The sequence below is a fragment of the Trachinotus anak genome, unplaced genomic scaffold (assembly GCF_046630095.1).
Source record: "Trachinotus anak isolate AG129_WGS33_773 ecotype Australia unplaced genomic scaffold, CSIRO_AGI_Tana_v1 ptg000019l, whole genome shotgun sequence".
Classification (NCBI taxonomy): domain Eukaryota; kingdom Metazoa; phylum Chordata; class Actinopteri; order Carangiformes; family Carangidae; genus Trachinotus; species Trachinotus anak.
The window spans coordinates 27616778-27640940 of NW_027273870.1; the positions used below are offsets into that span (position 1 = coordinate 27616778).

Consider the following 24163-nt stretch of genomic DNA (forward strand, 5'->3'; position numbering starts at 1 on the left):
GCCCTGTTCCCTCCACTGACAGCTCATTCACTGTAACAAGCCCCGCCCACCGCAACTCACCTGGGCTGCAGGAGGAGCAGGAGCAGGTTTGTTTACCTTATTCATATATCACATGGTCTCTCTGAGCCTGGATACAACACATTGTGTGCACATTTAAAAAAAAAAAAATTCATTTATTCACAGGAATCATGTTCCTTGTGACATCTGTTGTGAGGAGGGTGAGGCAGAGAGGAGATTACTCACAAAGACGACAGAAGGAGGTTGATAAGTAAAGTTTATTGCCATCACAAAGCGTTGGGGGGAGAAACACAACATGTCACAGACAGACAGAGCTCTCTGGCACTACCTGACTCCTTCAGGACCTCCACTGATGAAAGCTACCTGGAATTAAAGTAGCTTTAAGGAGTCTGGTTTAAAACAACTTTGGTCTTATTTTCATACTTTGGAGCATAATTTCTGTTACCATCAATGAAAACATTGTACTCTCTAAGTTAACTGTTGTTATCTAGATATCTATCTGTAGACAAAACAGGTTGGCCAGATTATCTAAACCACCTAATATCAAGGTCCAACTCAAAGTGAGCACATCTGAAATATCCCTCATTGCATCTTTGAAACACAAACTTCTTTCTGTCTTTCTCTTCAAAATAAGTTCCTCTAACCTGACGGTTTGTTAAGAACCGTCCATCTGCCCGTCAGACCTCTTTTTAGCAGCATCACCATGTTGCTAGATCTCGTCAAAGTACCTGATGAGTACAAGTTTATTACTACGGCCAAAACTACACGAATAAGACCCAAGTTGTAATAAACCAGAATTACTATTTAACATCCACAAAAAAAAAAAAATTAGTACAGGCATTCCACTAATGTTGCATAGTGGAAGGTGCAGCTTTTAAAACACTGAACATTAACATCAACCCTGGTCTTTTTCCCATCTGTGACCAGTTGAACGACATGAAGTAACTGAGAAGGACATCTATGTTAGGAGCCACTGTAAAAGTCCCTCTTTTGTGGGTTTGTCTTGTGTCTATTGTGCAACTGGTTCTTGAGAAGTAACACAAAAAGCCTGCAAAGGACTAGTGAGCAGCCTGTTCTTTCAGAGTCGTAGTCCAGAGCGTGCAGAGGTGCAGAGAGCGGGACTTTTATCAGTGACTACATCTAAATAAGTACTTCTTCAAATGCTTTCACACTCATGCTAAAAATCAGTGTTTCCCCCTCAGACATCACCACCACGGTTTACTTCCTTGGTGGGGTCGGAGACTTCATGAATCTGGGTGGGGTTGGTGACTTGACGCTGCGAGGTGGAGTCGGGGATTTTGGGGTTGGGGTTGGAGACTTGGGGACTGGGGTGGAAGCAGGGGTGGATGCTGGAGTTGGGCTCTTCATGGATGGCGCTGGGGTTTGGGCCTTGGAGGGAGTGGGGGTCGGGGTCTTGGAGTGGGGAGCTGGGGACTTGGGCGGCATAGGCGTGGTTGCAGGTGTAGCGGCAGGTGTGGCCATTCTGGGATGTCCCAGTTTGGGCTCGGGGATCTGCTCGCCGTGCTTGTAGACGCTGACGGTGATCTCGACGAACTCGCCACCGTACTTGTTCCGCACGTTGATGCTGTACTTGCCAGAGTCGTCGGGAGTGACTTTGTTGATGACGAGGCTGGCGAACTTGCCGCCGTCAAAAACGACCCTGGTGTGCTCGGTGGAGGTGACTTCCTGCTCGTTCTTGAACCAGGTGACCTCGGGGGTCGGCTCACCCCACACAGTGCAGGTCAGGCTCAGGGACTGGGGAGGGTCAAGAGTCAACTCAAGTCAACATTTATTTAGAAAGCAGTTTTTAACAATGTGGGTTTGTTTAAGAGCTGTACAAAAAAAAAAGCTATTTAGAAATGAATGAAACTGAATCTTAAAAAACCCTCTTATCCGTAGAGTACTGGTTCCCAACCTGAGGGTCGGGACCCCCTAAAGGAACTGAAAGATAAATCTGAGAGAAGAAAAATTATATTTCTGGTATCTTTTCAGACTTTTTTCTAATTTATTTATTTTCATCTAATTTTTAAATAATCCAGAGAGGTTTAACCACCATTTCACTTCCGTAGTTATAACCTGTAACCACAGTCAAACTGAGACACAGGGTCGCTACTGTTCATAGCTTTGTTTAAGGGGTCACAGGGCAAGATGGTCTGGATCCACTGCCCGGGAAGAATCCAGATTACAGGAACGGGTGTTGAGCCAGAGACAGCTCATAGCTGTTATTTTTCTGTTATGTTCCTGGACTTGTTTCATAGGAATGCTGCCGGGGCAGAGCAACTCGTACAGCAAGTGTAACCCTTGACACCCTCACAACGTGGCCGATGATGATCAAACAACAAAGGTGTAAACATATAAGTGAGCATCATCATCGCAGCACACTGTTGATCAGCCTGTGTGACCTGAGGGCAGAGTTCCTCACCTTCTCTTCCATTATAGTGACCACGTCAGGCAGACCACCGACCACTCTGCCACGGTCTGAGGAGACACAACAACATGTACGTCACTTCCACACTGACTACAACAACAGAAAAACATGACTCTGCTTTAGAGAAGAATATGAGTCTATTTGCATTGTGAGGTGAAGTGAGACTCCACCTGTCCCAGTGTAAACAAGGTGGAGAAAGAGCAGGAACGTAAAGCTCTGACTATACTTTGCCTTGAAAGCAAATAACTCACCTGCAAGACTCTACACACATAACTTTTTAAATTTAGGTCAAAGACCCTTAAATGAAAAATGAATAAGCCTGAAGAGAAACCTCTCACTAACTGTGTCAGTGTAATAAATAATGATGTGTACTCACTCTTCTCAGCAAATGCAGCTGCCCTAAAAGATGAAAAGAGGACAGCATGATTAACATAATTTGGACACAATTTAAAGACACACAGTTGACAAACTGCTGGACCTTCAGATGACTTACTTAAGTCTCAGGTACTCCTCATAGGCATCGGTGTAAGCTGCAAAAGAAAAAATAGTCTCATGACAACTGAAGTTGAAAGTCACCAAAGTTTTACAGTAACTCAAAGGCAAAAAGATAAAAAAGTAAATACAGATAAATTGAAAAAATACAAAATAGAGGCAAAATGAATATACTTATCAATGGGACACTTGTTGCAATAGTGAGTACAGATGAAAAAAGTAATTTATTTTAACCTTGTCCGGAGAGGTCAAAGGTCCTGGTGTGAGTCTTCACGCCGTCTGAGATCTCGATGGAGTAGTGACCCTTCTCCTTATCGGACGGATCGCAGATCTGCATCCAGGCCATCTCTGCTGTGCCGCCGATCCTCATCTTCTCAGAGGAGGCGATCTTAGTCTCCCTGCAGGTTCACACACACACACACACACACACACACACACAGACAGTTTTAAATTCATACTGATGCTACTGCAGCACATACTCAGATTTCTGTAGGAGACAGGACTCAGGTTGATGAATACGAGTGTTGTTCCTCTGTAAACTGTTTTTACTTCATGTTAATTAGAGCGAGTAACATTTCCTAAAAATGTCAACAAATAATAAATCAATTCAGATATTTTGCTTTTGACAGGTGACAGAAAACACCTGCTCTGAGCAGTGAGTCACAGAACTCTGAACACACTGTTAATCCAGACTAAATCAAAACCTTTAATGTGTCTCAAAGTCATATAATACTATATAATCCAGCTCCACAGGACTGCAGTGTGTCTGTGCAACATCTGTCACATGATCTAATCTCTAACACACCTGCTGTTATTTGTGTAGGTGAGAACCAAAGAGAAGTTTTAAAGCCCCTGAAAACCTGGTCTCAAATCTTAAACATTTCTCTACAGCATCAAAAACTAAAGACTAAATTAACAACTAATAGAAGAAAAAAACAAACAAAAACAGGTAAAAAAAAAAACTCTGCTTCATTATCGGGACTGTGTGGGCGTGCTTTTATCATATTAGATTTAAAAGAAAACAACTTTCATCACTTTGATTTTAAATGTTGCTAAACTCTGATTGGTGCACAGAAATATGTGACATCACCGTCCCACTTAAAGCACAAAACAAACTAAAATATGTGAAGTGAAAGGACCGAAAATGTCACAACATCAGCAGAAAAATCCAAATATCACAGTACTAAGATATGAATGTCAGTCAGTATTTCATGGGGCGCCGTGGAAAAGTTCACAAACATCCATTAGTGGCTCATAACTAACAGAGCTGTAAAAGGAAACATCTGAATCCCGTAGCTTTACGTTTAAATCATTTAAACCGTACTTGTGTTTCCAGACGGTCTTCATCTCCTCTGTGTAGTAATTCATGTAGCACTGCAGCCTGATGCCCTCTGGAGTACACTGCAGCACCAGGTCAGAGGCAGAAGCACCTGACACACACAAAACAAGCAAACACGAAGTCAGTCATCTGTTATCTGTGTCACAGTTGTTTACTATTTACCTACGACACGGTATCCAGCACATTTAGTCTTATGACACAGTTTCCAGCTTTGTCAGTGTCGAAATGTTTTTAACTCTTGTACATAAATTGTTGATGCAGAGAAATAGCTGCTTTTCCTTTCTAAGATTTGTTTTAATTTAAAGGTTTTTTGTTTTTTTTTCCAGGCGCCTCTTCTCTGGAAGAAGTTAAGTGAGTTTTATTTATGTTGCCAATGTCACCTCAAGGGGCTTTTTTCTGGAGTGAGACAGTTGAACCTTCAGGCTAAATCAAGGCTGAGCTGCATGTAGAACAGAGAAAGTGCTGGATTCACTGTAGCTCTGCAGACGACAAACTTTACAGTTTATGTCAGGAATCACGGTTGCATGGTTTGCACCATTAACAAGCCAGTCAGACACAATCACCACGGAGACCAGGTGTGACGTGACGTTTAAAGTCAGCGGATCAAACCCACCAGCGATCTTGGCGATGGCATTGATGATGTCGTCAAACACTGCAGATCACAGAGAGGAGGACGTGTTAAATACGTTGTGACATGTGGATTGTAACAAGAACAAAGAGACAATTCTGAACAACAAAAACTGACCTTGGCCTGAAATGTCAATCGTAGATGTGTCCTTTCCTCTGTCGTCACTGAGCACGGCCTTGAAAACACCCTGATCTTTTCTGGAGAACTGAGAGAACGAACATCAACAAGAAGAAGGAACGTGTCACTTTACATATATTTATTTGACAAATACAAAAGAACTTTATTATTAATACAAACATTTAAGAAAACTAATGAGAAAATTACAGTGTAGCAGTGTGAATGAACAGATCTACCATAAAAAAAAAAAAAAGTTTACTAACAGCAGGTGAGTGATTATTTATGTATTTTATAGTCTTTGTATTTGAAAGGCTGCTGATTCATTTTATTCAACAGTGACATTATTGTTGACTCTAAATCTTCTGTTCATTTTGGTTTCAGGTGACCAAACATCTTATTTTGTTGAGTTGTAGTTTTAACGTTTAGGTTTCGACCCAGGGCCACAAACAAACAAGCTTCTTCACTTTTACCACATTGTGTTTGTTTGTTCATTTGTGTATTTGTTTATTGATTTATTTACTCACTAATTATCTTTCTTGTCTTTCTTCTTCTTGTTCTTTTTTGTTCAGTTTGATTTCAGTTACTGAGCAACAAGTGTTCCACTTTATTTTGTGTTTCTTCATTTGTGGGTTTTTTTTCTTTACATCAGTCATTATGTCCACTTTGTAATAAAGGAAAGTCTAAAATTACTTTATTATTCTATTTTTTATTAATTTATTTGGAAGGTTTTAATACTTCCATTCGACAACATTGCTCAACTCAACCGTACTAAGCGACTTAAACTTGTTGCTTCGACCCTTGAATTAGTATTTTATAATGAATATCTGTAATAATTAATGAATATAATGCAGTTATGTTAATATGGAGTATGTGAATCAACAGGCTCCCAGCCCCACATGGAGGATGTTGGTGTTGATGCTGCAGTAGTTACCAGAGGGAGGGGAAGAGCGCAGGCTCCCGACATGACGTTGGGGGGAGTTTCTGGAACAATCTCCTCGTCCTCTTTGAACCAGTGGAAAGTTGTCTCCTTCTTCACATTGGCCACCTGACACATACACAGCACACACAGGCATTAGATTCATTCATTCAAGAAAGATACACCTTCATAAATGACTGCTTTTTAAATGTATTATTGAAATTAAGGGAACAGAATATTTCTTTGTCACCTTGCAGGCGAGCATGACAGTACAATCCTCAGTGACAGTGAAATACAGATACTCAGAGAAATGTGGACCTGAAGCGACAAAGTGGAATCATATGAAGAGCATGAAGAGCAACAATGAAGGCAACAAAAACTAGAACACAGACTGGACAGAAAGTGCAGTAGTTCATAAGAAAATAGATAAAAACTGTAATAAAATGTCATGTCATGTAAAAGCATTTAAAAATTCCTACCAACACACAAACATAAACAGACGGTTTTGGAGGTAATAACACTTTATATATAATTTTTGTTTGAGTAATTAATCTTTACTACTTGTACACATTCAGTCTCTGGGTGTGTAGTGGTCAGTGATGGTACCTTGCTTCCTGATGTGCTCTTTCCTCTGAAACTCAGCCTCCTTCAGAGCAACCTTGAAGACTGAAAAACAAAAAATACACCAGGGTCACTCTGAGTAGATGTGTTATGATGTTCAGCATTTTCTGCTACTGTTACATTGTATCTGTGCATTTTTTTTTACCATCAGTCAGATTTTATTGTTTGAGGTCTCAAAGGTTGAAAATCAACTGGTGATATTTTGGTGTGAGCTAATTTTCTTACAATTTGTCCACTTTTGCTTCCCAGAATTTGTAAGAATTGATTTTTAGTATTGGTAAGGTTAAGAAATGATTACTATGAGGACTGCTTACTGCTTTCTACAGCTAATTTATCAGCCATCTAATGAAGGTACTGTGAGGGTGAAGGAAGCCTCACCATCTCCCACCAGGACCAGGGAGCTCTGGGCTTTGGCCTTGCCGTCATGGATCTGGACGGTGTACGTGCCCTCGTTGTTTCTGGTGAAATGATCCACAGTCATCTGGATGATCCCTGTGGCCACATCGTGGCTGATCTTGTGACCCTGAGAGGAAAACAAGGGAGAGATTTATATTCACAATCCACCACTAAATCATGTTCAAATCTGAGCCTGTGCATCTGTGCTGCACATAAGAAACTAATAGAATTAGTCTCTGGCTGTTTTACTGATCTAGAAGTTTCTCTGAATAACCATAAATTAGTTTTAAATGCAGACAAACCTCAATTTATGCTTTTGCCTGCAGGCAGAAATATTGATTTGAATAATGTTAAAATTACCAATAAAAGTTTGGTTGCAGTTCCTGCTTTCAAAATATCTTTTTTTTAATATATATTTGGTAAAAAAAAAAGAGAGAGAACAAATGACAGAAAAGCTAAATATTGAGCAACATACAGTGGACCATCAGTGCTTTGCTATTTAGAAATCATGTAATCGTCTTGAGTCTTTTAATTTGAAGAAGACTTAAGGGTTAAAAGACATTAGAACTGACTGGAAAAATATGTGTGTGTGTTTGTTTGGTTTCATTGACAACGCTCTAACACATGATCTCACAGAGTTAATCAGACAACTCAAACAAAGCTGGGAAATAAACCTGAGGGAACGGAGAATAGGAAACACGCCATGTCAGCGCCTCAAGGGTGAAGTTTAAGACTGTGTAGCGTGTATAATAGTTCTGACTAAAGATTAACATAACAGGACACACACAACTCTAATACAGTTTAAATAAATATAAATAAGTCCAACTGTTAAATTCAGCCGTGATGAATGTTGCGTTACCTCCCCACTGGTGACCTCCTTGTCGTTAACGATGAACCTGTAGGACACCGAGGGGGACAGTTTGACCGCCTGCAGCCAGAAACGCACATGACCCTTCTCCAGAATCTCGTAGTTCAGGCCGTGTTTCAGAGGAATAACTGCACACAGACAAAAGGCATGAAAAAAACAGATCCTGATGAAAGTAACTTTTGCAGATTGAATCACCTGTTTTGTTTTTTTTTTATTGGTTGTTATTGTTAATTTCTCTGATGCACAGCACTCACCTGGATGTCTGATGGCATGGCTGAGCTCCAGCATAGTGTTCAGGGCTGCAGAGAAGATTCAAGAAAACATGAGCACAAACAATAACAATAACGAAAACAAGCAGAAGGAACTGAAATAATGATGAATTGTTCAATTAGCTGTTTAACACATGTAAACTTTATGACCTACCGTCCTCAGTCAGTGTGTGGCTGGAGGAGACTCCATCTGTGTCGGTGACGACCACAGAGTATTTGCCCAAATCGTCCTTATCAGGGTTGGTGAAAGTCAATCTGGAGCTGTGAAACAAACACACCAGCTGTTAAATATCCATTCAAGTCACAGTTACAACCATCAGCTCTTCACGGAAAAAAAAATCTATGAATCTGTAATTTCCTCAATATTTTCTCATAATTTCCTCAGAGGTTTCTTGTAAAAGACATTTTACATTAATTACAAGTAGAATAGAAACAGTTGGGTACAATTCAACATATATTAACAATAGAGTTTATAAGCATTTAAAGAGGAACAATTTCTTTAAGAAAATACCTCGAAAATATAAATTACTTTCAAACTCAACACAACAAACTGAACTAAATTAAAACTCTTAGAACTTTGTCTGTATTTTCCTTTAATTTTTCAGAAATAATTAGGACCTATAAAATAAAACATTTTGTTGATTGCTCCAGTAAATATGAAATCTTGGAACTGGATGGATCACATGAATTTTTATGATCATGAAAACACAATATTTTATTTATTCCTGCTGTGACTAGAGAAGAAGCCTGAGTTCTCTGCCTGAAGCCTCTGTCGTGTGATGCGATGTGATCTCTTGAGGAGAACGGCGAGCTTACGTTCTGCCCTGCGCCGTGACGGCGACCCTGGGGCAGTCGCCGATGGGTTTGTAGTTCTTGGACCACACAAACTTGGACGTCTCGCAGATCTCACAGGCCTCAAGAGACAGGTAGATGTCTCCGGTTTCCTCATCCACACCAGCCACAATCTCTTTGGTGCCTGTGTGAACATGAACGACATGTGACCACTAATGAGGAATTACACAGAAAAAAGAAAAAGAATTAGCTCAGTTTTACATTAAATATATGACACTTAAAGAAAGTAGAAATTAACATTTGTTTGACTAACACTTGCTGCTTAGACAAAATGCTTTAGATTTTTTTTTTTTAATTTTACTTTTTTTTCGAAGGGATGTCCGTCAGAAACTGCTCCTCTAAAACTGTTTTCTGCATCTTTAGGTCAATGATTGTAAAATATTTGACCATTTTGTTTATTAGACTTATAATGTGGGAATTATAAAAAACAACTATATCTGTATATTGTCATTATATAAGTGCCAGGTATATAAATGCTGAATGTCAGTTATACTGTGTGTGTTTAATGTGCATGTTGCTGCTGTTCTTGAATCACAACACATCTCCTGACATGTCAGCAGGTGTTTTCTTAACTACAGGGTGCGGTGCAGAACAAATCCAGCACAGACGCTGGTAGTGTTAAGTTGTTACCTGGAAGAGCTTTGGCACAGACCGGCTCAGACAACTGAGAAGCTTTTCCGACACCGTTTGCGTTGACAGCACGAACTCTGAACACGTAGGTTTCGCCTTCCTCCAGACCAGTCACCTGCAGGAAATCATGGAAACATCATCACAGGCGCAGGGTGACGACGGCGTGGAAAGAGGTTTTGGTATTTTGTCGATGAGATGGAGGTTTTGGATTACTGGTCATAAATTAAACTGCATTGTACCTGAATTGGAGGTTCTAAGGCTAATTCATCATTTCATTGCTGTGAATCTTTATTCTGCTTGAACCCGCTCATGTGAATGTGCTCTGATGGTCAGACGGTTGAAGCACGGTGAATCATTTCAGGTCAGTCTCCTACCTTCAGGTAGCGGTGGTTCACAGCCTCCTGATTCAGAGTAACAAACTCTGATGAGCCCTTTTTGGCCATGTCCACAAAGTATCCAGTGAGGGCGCTCGCTCCGGTGTAGACTGGAGCCTTCCACAGGATGACCAGGGAGTGACTTCTGACCTCACTGAAGCTCAGGTCGTAGGCTGGGCCTTAAAGTAAAAATAAATAAAAGTCATGAGCAGGACTAAAGAGATAAGACAGTCTGCTCTATAGCTCCAGTTGTAGTTTGGCTGCATAGATTATGTATCAACAAGAGATTCATGAATCAAAAATGTGGCTGATTTTCTTGCTTTGAAACCAGCTGAAGTAAAAAAAAATAAATTTCCATAAACCAAAGTTATTCAAGGCCTCACTGCATAAAGTAAAAGTTTTTTTTCTGAAATATTTGATAAGTGGCCTTTAAAAGATGAAACATATTCACTCCACAAATATTTGGAGAAAGAGAATCTCAACGTGTTTCGGCAAGAAGCAATAATTTTAACAACATCCACAGATCTCTGACACACCTGATGATCTCACAGCATGCCAACAGAAATGTGCAGTGAAGAGGTAACTAAAGTCAAAATAGTGTTTAGTTCATGAATGAAATGTGACCTTGGTGACTTGCAGACCTCAGAGGTTGTAAAATATAAAAACAGGAGGGATGTACAGGCTTCAGACCCCTGACTCCACATGGACATGCAAGTGCAAAGTGCAAATCATCACCACTGACGATTCCGCAAATATAATGTATGAATCTATTATTTATGAGTTTAAAAAGAAGACATCAGCACTGCAGATTTAAAAACTTTAATTATTTCATAATTTCCTGGATTCTCATTATGTGGAAAAAGTTTTAATGGACACATTTCAAGCCCTAAAAGAAACCAGTGACACGTTTATCTGAAGCTGAGTGTATCTGTGTCTCTGTCAAAACCTTTGTTGATTCGTCTCTTACCTGGCTCCTCCATGGTCCAAGCTACACATTTCATGGGGGCACTGGGAGCTGATGACAGACCGACACCAGCCATGTTACCGGCCTGGACCCTGAACTCGTAGAAGTTTCCCTCTGTCAGATTGTCAACCTGAAGATACACAGAAAGTGTTGTGGTGTTTTTATCATAGCCCTGTCGTGGATGGATCTTTGTCTCTGATGATTTGTTTTGAGAAAGTGAGAAGTACTTAATCAGTGTCTGATTGATGCCACTTACAGTGCAGACTCTCTCTGTGAGGCCCGTCAGGTTGACCTCCTTCCAGACCAGAGTGTCGGCGTCACGCTTGTCGATGTAGTAAGCGTTGACCTTGGAGCCGCCGCAGTGTTTTGGGCTCTTCCAGGCCAGAGTGATGGAGGAGCCGTCACAGCTCAGCATGGTGATGCCAAAGGGAGCGCTGGGAGTCGCTGGATCACACAGTTTCATGTTTAACACCCTGGAACTTCAGACACTTCAATATATATATATTATATATTATATATTATATATTATATATATATTATTACTATAATATAGAACTGTGTAGATATTTTAATGATAAAGTAAGTCTGTGGTTGATTATTGAAGGTAACTGAGGTATGTGGATTTATAAACCTACCACAACATCAACCTGTCAAATACACATCCATCAGAACAACTAGTTTCACCTGGTGCCAGTGTCTTGTAAAATTTGAAAGTAAACCAGTGAACTACAGTGTTACTACAGTGTTACTAAAGTGACAATGAAAATATGCAATTCTGTGAATAAAACTTAAAAAAGTGGAGGTGGAGGTGGGGTCAGACAGGAGGGGGGAAATGAACATAGCATTATAATACATACCATACTCCACCCCCTTGCCTGGATAGACCAGTGAAATTAGCCACGCAGATCAGCAAGTGAAAGAAAAATGTATTGTTTATAGAGCTTATCTTTTATATAAGATTTTTATTTTTACACATTTATTTCCCATCTGGAAAAACTGTTTTGATTTGATTTAGAATTTTTTTTCAATAAAAATGGCCACATTTAAGTTTTAATTTTAATTTAAAGCACTTTTTGACCCACTGACCGAAAACAGTGTTTGGTATAAATGTGGTGTTTGTCGTACCGAGAGCCGGCTCCACAGAGATGGGACTGGACTCCTGTGACTCCTCACTGAGGCCGAAGACGTTGACGGCTTGCACGCGGAACACGTAGCTCTCTCCTGGGATCAGGCCGTGGACCACGAACCTGTGACACACAACATAAAACTTTAATCTTGTGCCTCTTTGTTCTATGTAAATGTCTTTATTTTGCTAAAACATTATTGTTGAAGTGTTATAAACTTATTCAGAAAAACTGTTTAACTGATTAACTGTTTTGCCTTAAAGCTGATGATGAAGAGGGTGTCAGCTTTTGCAACTTTCCACAGGAGTGGGCTTTATTTGTATTAAACTAAAGTCTGTGTATTTTGTGCAACCCACTGAGCTGCAGTATTACATTAGAGCTCAGCCACAAATCACTGTAGACAAGCAGTAAAAGCAAAACATAAATACAAGTACATAAATGTTAAAAACATCATAAAGAAGAATTAAACATCCTGAAATGTATCAGGTTACATCTGAGTTTTGAGTGACAGCAGGACTCTGTTGGTTCTGGACTCTTACCTGGTGTGTTTGAAGGGTTTGTGGTTACATGCGAACCAGTCCTTGGATCCGACGACACGGCCGTCGATGTAATATCCCATGAGGTGTTTCTGATGTTTGGGAGGCTCCCACTGCACAAACACAGATGACTTGGTGTTCCTGGTGGCGACAACCTGACCAGGAGCAGAGGGGACGCCTGTTCACCGAGAAAAAGGAGCGATTATCAATTACTAATTAATTACATTTATGCATTTAAACATTTAAGAGTTACGTTGCAAAACTAGAGGAAGATGGTACAAAATTGGTAAAAATGTATTTTGTTTTGGTGCATTAAACCTCATCATCTGTTTGATATCTGTATAGTTCTTTAATTCAGGTAAATGTAACACTGCTCTTTCTGTTACCAGGGTTTGAAATGGCTGAGGCTTCATTTTGGCATAAATCTGAAATTTATAAATGTTCAGACATCATTAAATTACATTTTACTTTACATAAAATATACAAAAATATAATAATGTTATGTTGTCTGAGTGACATGGACATAATAACCAGTCTGTGGGAAGGTAATCATAGGTAATCAGTAATTGACCAGGACAGATTATTGTAAGTGGTTTTCAACATCAGGATGATTCAGATGGCGTCAGATCAGCTGTCAATCACAACAACTTATCAAAATGACTTTTTCAAACTCTTCACTCCACACTTTCTGAATCCAGGTCTGATGTGCACAGTCTGTGTCCTCCACATACTGGTTTGGTGACATTGTTTAAGATCCAAATAACTGATTGAGACACGTTTCCACACAAAACAACAACGTGAAGACTCATGGGATTTGATTGGAGGGATGTGACTGATGGATTGAGGAGAGGTTGAATACAAACACTGTGTGCTCGTGGTTAGAAAACACACAGAGTGGCAGAGTGAACTCATCTGTGATGTTACAGTCATGAGAATCTAAAGGTGATTAATATTTCTATTAAACTGTACATACCAACCGGCAGCTCAACACCTGCAAAATACAACAACTCACTTTGAACAAAAGCTCAGTTACAGCATTTCATATGTTTGTGTTTGCGGATGTAATTACATGTTTGCAGTTAAAGCAACAAACAAAACACAAAAACACTGTTTTAGAGGAAGACAGACTCTATGGTGACACTAAACACCTATAACTTTGAGACACAGACATTGTCACATGTAAAGATTCCCCATTTTTGTCATTAAAATAAAGCCCAGATTTCAACATTTCTTCCCATTGTAGATTTTTTAAAACTTTTATTACCTAAATATGGACTATTTTTCTTAATATCACATAAAATGTTTAATCCCAACATCAATATTTTAAAATAAAACCTCCATTAGACACTTCAAAGTCCATTTTACCTTTAGATTTATATTAAACCAAGCTCTGACTTTAAGTTGAGGCTGTACAGAAGGAACAATCACTCAAAATTTAAGGAGGAACATTCACTAAAGACCCTTATTCATGCATCTTTTGAACATTATCACATTTCAACAGTGAGATGTAACGAAATTCTGTACTCTTAAAATAAATATAAATAATAATACAAAATATGTATCTTTGTGTTTTAATATTTGTGTGTGCTGTATATATATGACTGTGTGTGAATGCCTGTGCACGGTCCTGGCCCTTACCATCCTGATCAACCTTTTGGATGGGCTCAGAGGGCGCGGAGGCCTCGCTGGAGCCGTACATGTTGACCGAATACACTCGGAACTGGTACTTTTGCCCGTCTTGCAAATCAAAAACCGGGTAACGGGGGGAGTACAGTTTGACTGCTGTGTTCATCCGCTGCCATGCTCCAGTGCCTGCTAAGCACTGTGGGAGAGTCGGGGAAGGAAGGAGGGGTGGGTGGGTGGGTGGGTGTGAGAAGGTACAGCCATCTGCAACAACCTCATCAATGTAGCATGAACACAAAGAGGATGGAAATGATGTGTTTTTGCATAGTTGGGGCTCAATTTAGTTTTAATTTGATCAAAACCAGGTGTAAGTTCTCACTGCTGAAAGATGTGATCACTGTCCTGTTACAGAGAAGCTGCTGGTCATAGATAATCTGCAAAAGGCAAAACCAGACTTGATTTTTTTTGGGCAGACACACCGCTTGTTCTTGCAAAGTACAAGAAACCTGAAAATACATTGGCAGCTATAATTGTGTTTTACATGCATTCAACATAAATGAGCATTTTGACAGGAATTCCTTAAATCTAAATGTGAATGATAAAAGTCAAGAATATATAAAAGGTACGACCTTTCACAGATGAACAAAAAAAAAATGGATCCATAAGAAACACTTATTTACACTTACTTACACAATTTCTTTTTGCATTGCTGATGTTGATCTGTAGGCTGTGTTACCTACATTTTTAACTGTCTAGGATTAATTTAATATAAATATTTTTTTTTTGGTTAATTTGAATTAAGTGGAGCCCCAACCATGCAAGTACAGTAACATGTGGTGATCTTTCAGTATTTGCTTGTGTTGTTACAAGCATAAAAAACACATTTAACCTCAAACTCGTGTTCAGAAATGCATTTAAAATCCCAAAGTTTGCACAATCATTGGTGTAAGTTTCAAGAAACATGAAGGATAATTTAATGGGAAATTCCAGAGTTTCAGAGGTTAATGTCTTTTTTATCTTTCAACTACAGCACTGAGTTGAACAGAGAGCTACTTTGACGGAAATGGATGGGCAGAGGTGAAGCGACACACACCTTGTCGATGACGTACCACAGCGGAGCTCGTCCGCGAGGGCTGGGCGGCTTCCAGCTCAGCACAACGTACGATTTGAAAATCTCAGATGCATGCACGTCAGTGGGCTCCCCCGGGATTGTTACGTAGCCTAGATTGGGAGTGAACGGTGTTGAGGCATAAAAGTACATACAGTAGCAGCTACTGCAGAAGTCCCACATTATACAGCTTTTTTTTTTTTTTCTTTTACTTAAAGTGCTTTTAATTACAATTAATAAATTGCGTTTGTTTAAAAAGACACTACTTAACTAATTAAAAAAAAAATACATCCCTGATTGGTCAACAGCAGCATTTTGTCCAAATTCCCTTTAAAGCTGACCTAAACTCTACTAGTCTACAGTATTTTCTGATTAATTGGTCTTATTACTGTTACAACATATCCACTTTCACAGATAAAAGTCTTATTTCTGTCAAAATGGCTACACAATAGCAGCTAAGGTAGTAGAAACTCATTTAGGTTTAGTTAAGTAAACCTCAGAATCATGTTTCAGCTTTTTAAAAAGAAACATAAAGAAACTACACGAAAAACATCAGTTCTACAGACATAGACAAATCCAGAGTCACTTTAGAGCTCTGAGGACCTAAAGTTTAGCAGTAGCAGAGGACAGTAATATGTGGAACTTCTACAACAGCCTCATCTGTAAAATTATACAAACGCATGTATGTGGCAACATTATTTTTTATTTTTTAAATTAGTTTTTGTGCCACAGGTTTGCGTTAAAGTGGAGAAGGTCATACTCGACACACTTTGGAGCAGGAAGAAAACGTTTTGGTTTGATTTAAAAAATGTGTAAAAAGAGTTTCAGTTGGTTAAAACGTGATTGGAAGAGCGGGAGTTAAATCGGAGACGGTTAGGATGGGAAGAGATGGGAAAATGGTTTGTAGCGTTAAAATCAGAAAGTTAGAGCAAATGACAGATTAGTTTTAAGTTTACACGACAGATGTTAGATCTGTTTTTAGGTTTCATGTGTTTGTGTATTTACAGATATTTTATCTTTGTATAGTTTTCATGAAAAACTGGCATCATTGTGTAGAAATGTCTGGAGTCTAAAGCAGCTACAGTAAAGACAAATATCCGACCTGCGTGGAAAAGAATTAGAATGTAAACAAGAAAATAATAATAATTAAGGAAAAAATATGTAATATGTTGATGCTAATCCGGGAATTTAACAAGAAATTCTAAAAAAGTAATCCTGACTTTTCTCAAAATTTTGTCTTTATTCTTGAATTTTCTGTTTCTTTCAGAATTAAGAGATTAATCCTCACAACTCTTTTATAACTTTTATTTTGGTAGTTTGCAGAATCCAAGCTGAAAATCTCCAAATTATGACAGTAAATGCTGATGATTGAGCTGTAATAAATCTCTAATGAAGGATGTTATGTACTGTGGATAAGAATGATGACAATGTTTATATTTTTTCAACATTAAACTGCATTTTTATTTCCAGTTCACCTCCCCTTTTGTAATGGAAATGTTATCGTGCTGGTGATGATGGGATTTGGGAAGAGGGATTGATGTTAGTATTTGTCTGTGTGAGATTATGAGGAAGTGGTTTAAAGGATTAAAAGCAGATATCTGAACCAGGACCAGTCTCTGTGTACTACTGTACCTTCCAGTTCATCATCCTTCACCACTATGTCGTATTTTCCTTCGATTTTAATCACTGTTGCAGGAAACGACAACAACAGATACATTAGAAAACACTGATTTCTCACCGCTGTGTATTTTGTATTTACCTTCCTCGGTACCTTGCAGCCTCTCGTTCTCTGCCGCGTCGATTGCGGTCACTTTGTCTGACTTGCGGGACGGCCTGCTGATGCCAGCACTGTTCACAGCTCTGACCCGGAAGTGGTAGGAGCGGCCCATGCTCAGGCCGTGCACCGGGTATTTACAAACCTTCACTGGGGCGTCGTTGCACTGGACCCAGGTGTCGCTACCAGCTTCACACCTGCACATCGGACCGGGAGACATGTCATCAGCAGGTAAATCTCATTTTCATTTCACTACATTAATAAATACACAGAATGCTTGTTTTTTTAATTTAACCACTGTATAAATAAAAAAAGACCAGAATACAAAACTTTCTAAAAGCACATGGGAGCTTTTCATCAACAAACATTTGCATATAGAACCAGGATGAACTTCTAACCTAACCTAAATTTGCAGAGCACCTCTCCAAAAAAAATAAAACTGCTCCACACAGGGCAACATGTTAAAAACCTAAAATAATCAAAGTAAATGGAAACTTTTGGACATTGAACTTATCATGTTTTTTAATTAAAGCTGCAGTGATTGTTTTAATTTGGCCACTTGGGAGAAAGAAACTTCACAACAAACTGCAAACAACAAAATCCCCTAACAAAAGTTGCGATTGGGCTGCACCCTACAATTATTTTTATTATGAATTCATCTGTCATCACTTCTTTGGTGAACTGACTGATAATTATAGTCTATGAAATGTCAAAGAGAAAGAGAAAATGTCTCTGAAAGCCCAAGGTGACAAGACAGATGTCTTTTGTCCAAGCAATAGTTCATCATCAATCATTCAGTTTACAAACTGACTCATTGACTCATTTGATCTAAAGTTAAGGAAATAAAATATTGATCACTGCAGCTTTAAATCCATACTGTGACATCAGATCGTACTTTTAGTCATTTCCTTGGCGGTGTGCGGTGTAATTTGACTGTATTCATGTTAATGTGCCAACTCCAGTTTATAAAAAGAAAGGCTGAGGAGGTTTCAGGGTGCAGACTGACCGGTCCACAAAGTATCCAGTGATTGGCGCCTCGTTGACGGTGTTGGGGGGTTTCCAGGCAACCAGAACGTAGTCCGAGTTGATGTCATATGCCTTTACGCTCATTGGTGCACCAGGGGCCCCGGCTGCAGAGGGAGCGGCATCTAGGAAGCAAGAAAATAAGGACATGAGATGGGAAGGAGGGAACAAACATCATTTGGTGCTATGGAAAATAAATTCTCAGAGTTAAATAGATGGAAACATGAGCTTAAAGAGGTGAAGACGGAATACACAAATTAGAGGAAATAAAATATTACTGCACCTCTTTTCATTTTTTTTAATTCATGTTTTTTCTGTCAGCACAATAGATTTTAATCTTTTGTTTCTATTTCTTCACACCTCTTCGATGTCTATTTATTTGTTCCTTATTTTGTGTCTTTTAATTTACATCATAACTCAAACCAAATATTTTATACTTGAGAACTGTAGATATTCTGACTAATAGTAGGTACTGTGATGTCGTTATAAAGACATTTATCTGTAATTTTGTCATGTTGAGGCACATTCTGTGATCAGGTTTGGTGGGAACTGAGTGAGTCCTTATTGACTTTATGAGTCATTTACGTGCTGAGTGATAGTGATGCGACATTTGCAAAAGGTTAAGATTTGAAAATTTAAAAAAGATTTATCCATACAGCTGTTTGTCGGCAGTAATATAAACAGACCAAATTTACATTATCTTTCTAATGACATGCTGTGCTATAGTTGTTCCACGTGATTTGGATTTAAAATTGCACAATGCACAAAACATCTGTTGGACCAGATATTGCTAAAAGCTAATTTTCCTTTATGTTCTAGTGCCTTCCAAAAATCACCTGTCAAATCAAATGACCTGTATGATAGTGAATTTACATTAGATGATAGACTGGTGATACCACTATTTGCTCAGGTGATCACTGCTTGTTTTTATTCTAAACAAACTGAGGTTCCTGTTTTGTGCTTTCAAAATCTGTTTCCACAGTAAAATAATCCAGCAGGTTAAATACAGAACATGACCTAATTATACTGATCTGTAAAATCAATATGGTGATGATTTACTGATGTGAAAACACCACATGATGCAGGAAGTTGTGTCCAACCTGAGACAAACAGGTAGGCACTATGTTCGGCGGTGCCATCCTTTGTGAAGATGCGGAGGGTGTAGAGGCCCTCGTCGTCCTTGGCCAGGTGGGGCAGTGTCAGACGGGCTGCACTTCCTCCCACCGCCATCTCCACCAGCTTACTTGGTTTCAGCAGTTTATCTATGGAGGGAACAGTGAGGAGGGAAATTAAATAAATAATTAAAAATAGTAACGATTACTACACTACACACACACCAGCTCCACAGATGAATGAATGAAAGAATGAATGAATACATGAATGCCTTACCGTCTCTGTACCACTGGGCGAGGGGTGGTACGTTGGGGAGGTCAGGGACGACCACCATGGTAGACACCAGACTGATGGAGCTGCCCTCCACACCGAAGGAGACTGGGAAGCGGTCGAGCAGGCTGACCTCCAGCTTACTGGCATGGATCTCAGTCAGATGGGGCACTGGAGAGCGGGGGAACCAGAAGTAAAATATCAAACAAAAAACTGTAATCTTTTCAAAAGTGACCTTTATCAGGAAGCCGTCAGGTATTCAGAATGATTGAGAATGATACTGTGGATCTCAAATGATGTATTTTAGAGTTTTTAAATGATCTCTGCTGTTACAGGTGAAAACAATACCACATTGTGATCTGTTTAGAGCATAAATGAATTCATTGTGGTATTATTTGTCTAATTTGATCATTATTCCACTCTACTAATTACTAATACATTACATGGATGTTTATTTGGATCATCAGATTCTGAACTATTCAATGTGAGCACGTGTTCCTCTTGTTTTTACGCTGTCTGGGTCTTGAACAAGGACAACAGCTCCTCACAATAGTTTCCACTGCTTATCAGGCCCCTCACATGCACTGCTACTTGCAGCCAAGTGATCCCATGTGACACTGGTTTGTGTCTGGGCCTGATTCCAACCAAAAATTAAAAACACCCCCCGCCACCCTCCAGCTAAACCCTTGGTTATGACTCCCTCTGTTCCTCTCACCTAGACCAAGCTGGCAGGACTCCGCAGCTCCTGATGGTCCTGGGCAGAAAAGAATTCATGATTACAGAGAGAAACACGACAGATGGATACCGTCTTAATGAGACTGTGTCGGAATAAGAGAATAACTTACTCTTCACAGTAACCATAGCCTTGCTGGTGGCTGTACCATGCTGGTTGGTTGCCACAGCACTGTACTCAGCAGTGTCTCTCACCACACACCTACAAGAGCAGACAGCATGGAAACATCTCAATATGTAATGTAATTAAACACGTTAAGATATATTTCATATAGTTTTAAACACAGTTTTAATACAAATAAATAACTGTCTCAAAATTACAGGTTTTAATAGAAACAGGCCAATTTTCCAAAACTGAATATTTCCATTAAATGGGAAGGTGCAGCCTTAAAAACAAGCAGCTGTAGGTTAGATCTCAGTATAAACGACATGTAATATATAAATATTTTCCAAAATAAAAGTTACTTTAGGAGAAACATAAAGGGAAAGCTTGATTTTAAGGCTGAATAAACACTGATGCTGGGATACATTATCAGTGATGTGACCTGGGGTCATCAGGTGTTTTGAGTCTTTCAACATCAGTCACCCTCGCCCAGGTGACCAGGCATCAGACCCCAGGTTGTGTCCCAGCAGCATTTTAAACACTGTAATATTACACTGATACTTTCTGACCATATTCTAAGAAAACGACCTCTGTCATGCTGGTACAATGGCTCATGGGAACTTCTCCCAGGGGATACAAAAGATAAAACACTTACTTCTGTTAACAAAGAAAACTGTCAGTGTAAAGGTTGGAGGGAGATAAAGGATTTTGAAACATCCCAATGGACATTATGTAATTGTGATATGTGGCATATCCACATTTAACTCGACAGACAAAAAGGATTTGATCAAGAGAGGAAAGAACCAGGTGAAAATTGAGCCCATCTTAAGGTCTTGGCAGCGTGACACAGAGTGGAATGTACTGCTCCATGTGCAGTTAAGCTCTTTCTTTCCTCAGTAACACTACAGTTGTTCTCCGAGGTCATCTGTGAACTCCTTGTTACAGCGGAAGACATCGCGTACGGCCTCTTTTGAAAAGTGACCTCACTTGTTGGGAGTGCGCTGAAAAGAAGTTGCACTACGGCAGCAGCGCACTTGTGACAGCAACCAAAGAAGAGTCTGAGGGTGAGAATAGAAGGAAGAAATGTGACCTTCACCCTGGACCAAACTATTTTAAAGGTGATCCATTTTCTCAGCTGTGGGGGACATGAACCGAGTCTGTGCTCTTCTGCTAACAGAGCTTTTCACTTATGCACTTTAAATGAGGAAATTCTTAGTTTTGACGGAGTTGGACACATTAATGTCAGCTGCCTCACTGGCCCTGTAATGACGGAGGGGCGGTTCATTGCCACAGAGAGAGAAAGAGATAAGGAGAGAGGGAGGGAGAGGGAAGGGCAAGAGCGCAGTGGGAGGAATTCATGGCTCGAATGACGCAAAGGTCAGCACTTCAACACGAACAGCTGAGGAGTCTTGAAGATGACGAACAGGCCAGCAGGCTGAGCCCTAACCCTCAATCTCACCCTCCTCTCACTCTGTCTCCCTTGCTACTCAACTGTCTTTTATTTTCTGACACCAATATCAAGGTGAAGTGCTAAAAATTAAAAGTTTACACGTGTCACAGAGGAAATTCTTAAGCTTTGCAATCCTGCTACTAATCCCTCTGTTTTTTTCTCTCCTGATTTCCCTCTTCTACCACAGATTCCTTCATATTTTACAAATCCTAAGGTTCCATGCTTTTTGTGTAATGTAAAGCTCCGTGAGACAAAGCTGCAGGATGATGCATGTGTTGCTCCAGCAGTAGCATAAAGTCAAACATGGGTGCATTGAAAGAGCTGGATATGTTGCTGCCAATTTGGCACAGAGGCCACTTTCAGTACTACAGACCACCATTATAAACATTAGTACTCTTTGTATTGTGACTTTAAAAACCAGTATGTGTAACAGAGCCTTTATGTGCGTCCCAGTGTAAAGGGCCCAGGAGGGAACATGCAGGTGAGGCCAGCAGGAGAAACACTAAGACACATGTACAGTGAAACCAAACCCAGAGGCTAGAAACTTTTTTTCCCCCCATATTTTCATTTTGGTGACTGGGCGCCATCTGTCAGTCTGGTATCCAGCTCCTTTAATATATCTATGGTTTCAAAATGTCCCCTGAAAATTTCTTGCCACTGGCATCTCACTCTGAGGAAAGAAACCGATTTGTTGCAGTGTGGAATTTAGGTTTTACGTTTGCTGCATCTCAAGTAAAAACTTAAAAATTAGCCTATTTTAACAAAGGCTAATTTAAGAAAATTGCAAGTATTTCTTTGAAAGAGCAGTTAATAAATCAAGCTCATAGTTTACAAAATGTTGACATGACTTGATTTGTCTCTAATTTGGAGAAAAATTAACACTGACCTTCAGTTAATACTGTAATTTGTTTAGAAACTCCTCAAATAAAACAACTGTCACTGTGGATGTTTCAGTTGAAATTGCGTTGAGGGTGTGACGTACCTGCTTATAATCAAACTGTGGACTCCATACTTGCTTTCAATCTTGTACTTTCCTGGGGCGTTCAGTGGGTCGACTGGCACTCCTCCTTTATACCTGCCAAAAACCAGCAGTCGGTGATTCCTTCTCCGTGTGTTTCATACCTGCATGCTGTCACTTAGTATGGGGATACATGCCTCTCTATTAATCCACACAACAATAAAGCCAAATGTGCTGTGGACTTAAATAGCAGCAGATATTTACAAGGTGCCGGCTGCTGGGAAGGTATGCTGAACATTGTAGATTGGTATTGAAAGGATTAAAAGAATGCTAACAATGCTAACAAATGTTTTTGTTGGAGATAAAAGGATCAATTCTAAACTTGTTCCCTGCATAATATAAAACAACTAAGATTAACCTTAAATGTCAAGACACACAGTTACATTTGCCTAAAATGAAAAGTCGATTTAAAATAATTATAAAAGTAAATAAAATACAACATTGGCTGGATCATAATAAACAGGTAAGGATAATTGGACATGTTATCTGGTGCATTTCATTAAACAACAGGACATTATTTGACAGGTGGCCTTTTTAAAGACTGATCTGATATGAGAAGATGCAGCTTAATGATTATATATAATTACAACATATTACTACAGTTATCTCAGAAGGAAAATTAAGATGCATGTTCCTTCCTCTGTCTCTCACTGCATGTTCTGCAGTTTTTACTTTAATCTCGTGGCCTTCAGTTCACTTGTATTATGTTAGATTTGTTAGATGTTGTGAAAGGTTTGGTCCAACCTTGTAAAACTACCACTGTGACATTTCACGACATGTTAAAGTGGAGTTAGTTTAATATAAAGGCGGGCATGTCTGGAAAGGGCTCTCAACCCACTACAGTAAGATGTGAATATTCTGACCATTTGACGATGGGCCTCGGGTTTCCCTCCACAGTGCAGAAGAGTTTGACGGGAGTCTTCTCCCACACGGTGTGGGGCCGCAGGGCCACCAGAAAGTCCGGCATCTTGGGGATTTCGTCCAACAAATCCAACCTCTTGGTCATCCTGCCCTTCACCTGGAGACAGTAAACATAGCATTTACCATGTATGATTAATACACAGACAAACAGTTTCTATGAAAAGAGGACATCATTATAACAGCATGTTGTCATCCTCAACATTTCCCAACTGACATCCTTTCAACAATCTGCCCAGACCAGAAGGATTAGAGAGGTGAGGTCAGCAGGCAGCAGTTAGCGCTGCAGGCAGCTTTTAACTTCAGCATCATTCGTCTGTCTTCTTACATCTGCTCGATGAAGCAGGGCAAGAAACATTCATATTTATAGCACCATTCAGATTTGAGCTGTCATAAATAAACAGATATTAATTACACTATTATCATGGCCAAAATAATTCTTGATAATGATATATTTGC

At 39.6% G+C, this 24163-nt stretch overlaps 1 protein-coding gene across 8 annotated transcripts in view; it reads right to left on the reverse strand.

Moving 5' to 3' along the window:
• Nucleotides 1–257: 257 nt before the first annotated feature.
• Nucleotides 258–24163, reverse strand: part of myom2a (myomesin 2a) — a 58419-nt gene continuing 34513 nt past the window's right edge. For 4 of the 8 annotated variants that reach the window (XM_071504983.1, XM_071504987.1, XM_071504986.1 and 1 more), the window contains 33 exons: nucleotides 23650–23804; nucleotides 22751–22843; nucleotides 20329–20417; nucleotides 20199–20237; nucleotides 19490–19654; nucleotides 19201–19362; nucleotides 18084–18225; nucleotides 17075–17274; nucleotides 16936–16989; nucleotides 15289–15416; nucleotides 14211–14394; nucleotides 12576–12750; nucleotides 12038–12159; nucleotides 11169–11356; nucleotides 10916–11042; nucleotides 9949–10127; nucleotides 9575–9689; nucleotides 8909–9068; nucleotides 8247–8353; nucleotides 8078–8122; nucleotides 7815–7951; nucleotides 6938–7082; nucleotides 6545–6604; nucleotides 6189–6256; nucleotides 5954–6067; nucleotides 5023–5110; nucleotides 4891–4929; nucleotides 4263–4368; nucleotides 3173–3336; nucleotides 2940–2976; nucleotides 2823–2845; nucleotides 2441–2496; nucleotides 258–1773 (listed from right to left, as the gene is read on the reverse strand). In XM_071504983.1, the coding sequence (XP_071361084.1) occupies nucleotides 1237–1773; nucleotides 2441–2496; nucleotides 2823–2845; nucleotides 2940–2976; nucleotides 3173–3336; nucleotides 4263–4368; nucleotides 4891–4929; nucleotides 5023–5110; nucleotides 5954–6067; nucleotides 6189–6256; nucleotides 6545–6604; nucleotides 6938–7082; nucleotides 7815–7951; nucleotides 8078–8122; nucleotides 8247–8353; nucleotides 8909–9068; nucleotides 9575–9689; nucleotides 9949–10127; nucleotides 10916–11042; nucleotides 11169–11356; nucleotides 12038–12159; nucleotides 12576–12750; nucleotides 14211–14394; nucleotides 15289–15416; nucleotides 16936–16989; nucleotides 17075–17274; nucleotides 18084–18225; nucleotides 19201–19362; nucleotides 19490–19654; nucleotides 20199–20237; nucleotides 20329–20417; nucleotides 22751–22843; nucleotides 23650–23804 (4203 nt within the window). In that variant the 3' untranslated portion in view covers nucleotides 258–1236. Of the gene's footprint in view, nucleotides 1774–2440; nucleotides 2497–2822; nucleotides 2846–2939; nucleotides 2977–3172; nucleotides 3337–4262; nucleotides 4369–4890; nucleotides 4930–5022; nucleotides 5111–5953; nucleotides 6068–6188; nucleotides 6257–6544; nucleotides 6605–6937; nucleotides 7083–7814; nucleotides 7952–8077; nucleotides 8123–8246; nucleotides 8354–8908; nucleotides 9069–9574; nucleotides 9690–9948; nucleotides 10128–10915; nucleotides 11043–11168; nucleotides 11357–12037; nucleotides 12160–12575; nucleotides 12751–14210; nucleotides 14395–15288; nucleotides 15417–16935; nucleotides 16990–17062; nucleotides 17275–18083; nucleotides 18226–19200; nucleotides 19363–19489; nucleotides 19655–20198; nucleotides 20238–20328; nucleotides 20418–22750; nucleotides 22844–23649; nucleotides 23805–24163 lie in introns of all 8 variants that reach the window. The other 4 variants (XM_071504985.1, XM_071504989.1, XM_071504990.1 and 1 more) reach the window with 2 other exon arrangements.